Genomic DNA, 6000 nt, shown 5'->3' with positions numbered 1-6000 from the left:
TGGCGCTCGCTGAACCACGGGACTGTACCTCTCGCCTCTTTTGCCATCTGTGCCTCTAAGTTTCCACAACTGCTTGGCTTTGGCCGTTTGGTTTTGGTTTGGTTTTCTCCTTTCGTGTTTTGAAACATGTGGCACGGTGTTAGGAGACTTCAGGAGTTTGGACCGCCGCTGTGAAGCGCTGGAGGGGAATGATGAACGCGGGGGCGACCCCCTCCCGGCGAGGCAGTAGCCAACTTACAGTGCTCGCAGCACCCGGCAGCGGCGCGGCTGCTTCCCAGTCCCCCGCCCTCACACCGCCCCGGCACTTTTCCTTCCGCAGGATGGAGCCTCGGAACACCCGCGCGCGGCTCCTCACGCATGCGCCGTGCCTACGGTGACCGAAAGGGGTGGGGCGGGGCGCGCCTCGGCGGCGCCTCAGGAGGGAGCGGAGTGTGTGCGCGTGCGCCGTGGGCCGGCCGGGGATGCTGCGCGTGCGCGTTTGGGCCGGCGACGAGCGCGCGCAGGAGCGCGGGGTTGGGGTGTCCGGCAAGGCCGCTGGTGTGTCCGTCAGTCCGTCCGGGAGTGTGCGGTCCCGCCGGCTCCAGCCCTCAGCCTTCCCTCCCGGGGTAGACCTGCCGCCCGCTGCCGCCGCGGCAGAGGGGGAGCGACGCGAGGAGCCGCCAGGATGAAGCTGGTGAGGAAGGACCTGGAGAAGGATAATGCGGGGCAGGTGACGCTGATCCCCGAGGAGCCTGAGGACATGTGGCACACCTACAACCTGCTCCAGGTGGGTGACAGCCTGCGCGCCTCCACCATCCGCAAGGTTCAGACCGAGTCGTCCACGGGCAGCGTGGGCAGCAACCGCATCCGCACCACCCTCACCCTCTGCGTGGAGACCATCGACTTCGACTCACAGGCCTGCCAGCTGCGGGTTAAGGGCACGAACATCCAAGAGAACGAGTATGTGAAGATGGGCGCCTACCACACCATCGAGCTGGAGCCCAACCGTCAGTTCACCCTGGCGAAGAAGCAGTGGGACAGCGTGGTGCTGGAACGCATCGAGCAGGCCTGCGACCCGGCCTGGAGCGCCGATGTGGCGGCCGTGGTCATGCAGGAGGGGTTGGCTCACATCTGCCTGGTCACCCCGAGCATGACGCTTACTCGTGCCAAGGTGGAGGTGAACATCCCCCGCAAGCGGAAAGGGAACTGCAGTCAGCACGACCGGGCGCTGGAGAGGTTTTACGAGCAGGTGGTGCAAGCCATCCAGAGGCATATCAACTTTGAGGTGGTGAAGTGTGTACTGGTGGCTAGCCCAGGCTTCGTGCGGGAGCAGTTTTGTGACTACATGTTCCAGCAGGCAGTCAAGACTGACAACAAACTTCTGCTGGAGAACAGGTCCAAGTTCCTACAGGTAAGGATCTAAGCAGTTTCCAGAGTAGGTAAAAAGAGGCTTGAGAGTTGTGTATGACTGTAAAAGGTAGTTACATGGGAAATAAATCACTAAAGAAAAGAAATTTCTGACTGAGCATCATGAGGAAATTATTCTTATGCCTCCCAAACTATAAACGAGTTGTGCATAGTACAAGGATGGTTCCTACCTAGCATACCTTTATGTGGAGTAGAGAAAGTGTTAGGTATTTCAAACTCCCTGTAAAGGTATTTTTACTCTTCAATTAAGTGTGAAGTACAAGTTGGAAAGTACTTTGCACTGTTACTTTGTCACACTGTATAGCATGCATGTTTAATAACAACTTACTAAAGATGTTTTTTTTAAAGTACCTGGATGTGGTATAGGTTAATTAATTTTGTGTTATCAAAATTAAGTAGAATTTTGTTGTTAGTTTTGTACCACATAGTTAAAGGCTGTGATTTTTTCCTTGTTTCGTAGTCATCTCATTGATTGAGTGGATGGGGGTTTAGCCTTATACTGAAATAGTCATATTCAAAGTCTAACATACGTTTTCATAAGGATACTTGTATTATTTTTAGGTTGGAGTAGGCCTGGGGTGATCTGGGGGCAGGGATAGTGAAGTGAGTCCAGTACTTAGGAGACCCAGTGCGCCGAGAACCCTCCTTTTCCATGTGTAACAGAGTGATAACAGAGAGAAGTAGCTTTGCAACCATAATAATTGCACAGAGTTGATGCTTTTACACTGTATGCCTGCAGTGTTGAGGGTCCTTTCTTTTCTTGAATGCTTTAAAAAAGAGACTTAGGCTTAGATTTTAGTTTCTTGGTAGTTTCAAGTAGCCTTACCTTGGGAACTGTTGAACTCGCATATTTAATCCAGCCTTTGAATAAGAGAGGCAGTTTTCTTGTTCTGCTTGAAAGGCAGTTTAAGGGATTTGGTATAGGCTTAGTGTTGCAGGAGAGATTAAGAAAAGAATCTTGTGTGTTTCAAGAAGGACATAAGTTCCCCAAATAATTATCAAGATTAATACTACATATCATGGAGGGTGTTTGTGATTGGTTAATAAAGAAAATGGTCCTTTTTCTTCAAAAACACCAAACCTTTGACTTTGTTTTCATTCTAGGTCCACTCTTCCTCAGGACATAAGTACGCACTGAAGGAAGCACTCTGTGACCCAGCTGTAACTAGCCGTCTTTCTGACACTAAGGCAGCTGGTGAGGTCAAAGCGTTAGATGACTTCTATAAAATGCTGCAGCATGAGCCTGACCGGGCTTTTTATGGCCTGAAACACGTGGAAAAGGCCAATGAAGCCATGGCCATTGATACTCTACTGATCAGTGATGAGCTTTTTCGGCACCAGGATGTGGCTACACGTGCCCGATATGTTAAATTGGTAGATAGCGTACGGGAGAACATGGGCACAGTACGCATTTTCTCCAGCCTCCATGTGTCTGGAGAGCAGCTGGGCCAGCTGACAGGGGTGGCAGCTATCCTGCGCTTTCCTGTTGCTGAGCTCTCTGACCAGGAAGATGAATCTAGCTCTGAAGAGGATTGATAACAGTGACTTCATTCCACAGTTTCTTTTCTATGTCATGTTGAAATGACGTTAAAGGTCCTCTTGACCTGAATACTGTGTGCAGATGTACCATGACATGTAATCAAAAAGTTTTAATAGTAAACATATACCTACATATATATAGCTTTGCTTAGCACACTATTTGATATCTGATGTATGGTAATAATTATTGGTATGCTGTGCTGAGCTGACTGTTTTTGCAGTTCCGGACCCCCAGCAGTACAAGAAACTAATTTGGCTCACCAGTGCTGCTTGGTCTGCATGTTAAGGCAGACTGCCAACTTAGTGAAATATGTAGAAAGAATAGTAAACTAACAGGGAAAAATTCACATTAGACTATTTCTGTTCAAATGCTTGAAAAGAGTATTGCAAAACAAATGTAAATTTCTTGGAAGACTTGTCAAAACTGTGCTTGATCTTCATAGGAGCTCCCTGTTCTTTGTAAGGTGTGTCAAAGGAATAGGGTCAATATCAATTCTTAGGGCTTTGTGTGGTAAGTCTAACCATTTAAATATTTCTGTGAAACACAGAACCTTTCAGCAACGAGACCCTTTAACTTAACCATTACTTAACCGTTTCTTTACTAACACAGTAGTAGATGCAGGACAAATGGTGACTCTCAGTGCACCCATTTAGTTATCTTTTTGAATACTGTTACCTTGGGAGACTGTCCTCAAGACTAACAAGACTAACATTGACTATATTCTGCTAAATTGGCATTCTTTAGCATCCAGTTTTGAGAAAGTATAGGAAAGAACTTAGAAAATCAGGATTTTAGTTTCCACAAGGAATCTTTTGATAGCAAATAGTTTCGGTAACTTCATAATCTGGTATTCTATTTGCATATCTCTTTAAAAACATACATAAACGGTGATACAGAAATAAAGACGACAAAATTATAAATCAAACTTGAGCTTAAGATAGTGGCAACTGTAAAAGTTTCTTATTTTTTTAATTATCAAATAATTTTCAATTATTTGATCAGCTCAAAGTACTGAGAGCCAGAAAGAGTTTTCTTTCTTCACTGGGCCATAAATCTTATGTTGAGGAGGCAAAAACTGCTTTCAGATTCAGACATAACCTGTGGTTGTATTGTTTCAAACCAATGTTTGGTGATGTGGCTTGTGTGTGTAAATAGACTTTCCTTTTATAAAGGTGATGGAAGGTGAGAACAGGAACCACAGAAGAATTGTGTATTATGGAAAGTGTTGTAAGAGTGGAACATTAAAAAATAAAACCACCAAAACTCCCAGTCTGGGTAGAATAGTTCTAGAAAAATAATTTTTAAGGATAGTCCCCTATGTTCATGGGTGCCAATGCTCTGATTTTAATACTATCTATTGGTAGCTGAAACATCAATCTAAACTTCTTGATAGAGAAGTACTTTTGAATTAAAGCCATCTCCCCTCTTCCACATCATCCGCACAGTCTAAGAAATTATTGAAAAGAACTTGTATTAGAGCTGTAACACCTTGATTCTTCTTTTGTTGAAGACAAGCAGGCCCATTGAGATACTTGTTTACAGTCAGCTTGCACACATAAATTATGTTCTTTGAGCTTTACATTTTGTCTTGAATGGTGTTGGATGTCACAAGTCATAGAATGCTCAGGTAGGCTTTGTTTAGCAGTTAAGACTGCTTAAATTAATTTTTTTTTTCTAATTTGCCTAAGTTTATTAACACTTTTTGGCTAGAAAGCACCTTGATTCCTGTTATATCTAGTTTAATGTTAAAAACAGGAAGCAGAAGAAATTGACCTGGAAATATTAATTATAAGCAGCAAATTAGGGCCTTAAATAAACTCATATCTAAACAAGTCATTAATTTCTCCAAGCTTTTGTAACATAGGATAGTATAGCAGTGTATTCCCCTTTTCTAAGTAGTGCCAATTTTTTGCAGCAAAATTACACAAATGACATATTTTAATTTGTAGTGCACCACAAATTCTTAGTTTTTCTCAGCAAACTCTCTGAGAGATAAATCAAACTGTTCTTTGGTTGTGGGATGGATTGCTATTTTATCAAACCATATTGATTCCAATTATTCCATTGTAAACCAGAAATTATGATGAGTTTTTCCTGAGTGCTACATGATTACAATTATGGGTTTGTGTTTTGTGCCTGTAGTTGCCATCAAGGGAAAGAAGTGGCCATTTTGTTGCCTTTTTGGTTTTTTTTTCATCTTCTAAGAAAATCTGATGATAGTGATTCTTTGAATTATTTACACTTAGAATTAAAATTTTGCCTTGACTTTATATTTTGTGTATTTTCTTTTTTTTAGCTATTGCTATCATGTTGTTACATCTCTGAAAGAAATACACATGGAATTGCCCAAAGTATGGAAGGGTGGTGTGTTGGTTTTTTTTTTTTTTTTTTTTTTGGTAAGCATTTTCGTTGTAAAATACAATCACTATGTATACAACTGCATCCTGTTTCAGGAAACAGCTTAAGGGCTTGGTATTGAAAATGGGCTGTGTTCAGTGCTTGACCTGGCCAAGTTCCAGGGTTGCTAGTATCTTCCACATTTCAAGGAATTTTGAATAGTTGAAATGTCCATATTGACAAAGTTGCTTGCTCAATGCAGACTTTCGTTTGTGTGTACAGATAACACTTGCACAGAAGAGGCATGCTATCAGCATATCAAAGGAGTGAGTGCTAGAGCCATGAGAAAATATTTCTTGTGTTTATTGTTTGGAACTAAACTAAAAATTTTTGAAGTGTCTCCATTTAGTTTAGGATTAAATTCTGGCATAATTCTGTGAATTAATAGTGTGGTTTAGCTTTCAGTTTTTCTATGTTCAAAATGAATGAAGACGCATTGTAGGACTTCCTAAATCTTGTTACATTTGGTAGGAAGAAAGCTTTAAAAAGCATGAAATTAGATTGATCATGAGCCCTGCTGTGCTAGACAGTGATTCAAATAAATTTATTTGTTTCTTCATTTGCCTCTCTTGCAAATTTGTATTTTGGAACAGGCCCCAGTCTGTTAGTTTTGTCACCTTTTGCATTTAAATCCACTTATCATATATGTTTTTTGT

General features: G+C 42.6%; 1 protein-coding gene across 1 annotated transcript in view; it reads left to right on the top strand.

Moving 5' to 3' along the window:
• The first annotated feature begins 503 nt into the window (after positions 1 to 503).
• ITGA1 (integrin subunit alpha 1) overlaps positions 504 to 6000 on the top strand; it is a 66466-nt gene continuing 60969 nt past the window's right edge. Inside the window, exons 1-2 of the mRNA XM_054003745.1 lie at positions 504 to 1390; positions 2512 to 2602. Of these exons, the coding sequence (XP_053859720.1) occupies positions 665 to 1390; positions 2512 to 2602 (817 nt within the window). The 5' untranslated portion in view covers positions 504 to 664. The remainder of the gene's footprint in view (positions 1391 to 2511; positions 2603 to 6000) is intronic.

This window comes from Vidua macroura, chromosome Z (genome assembly GCF_024509145.1).
Source record: "Vidua macroura isolate BioBank_ID:100142 chromosome Z, ASM2450914v1, whole genome shotgun sequence".
NCBI classification, from domain to species: domain Eukaryota; kingdom Metazoa; phylum Chordata; class Aves; order Passeriformes; family Viduidae; genus Vidua; species Vidua macroura.
Note: the sequence above shows the minus strand (reverse complement) of the source record. Positions and strands in the feature narration are given on the sequence as shown.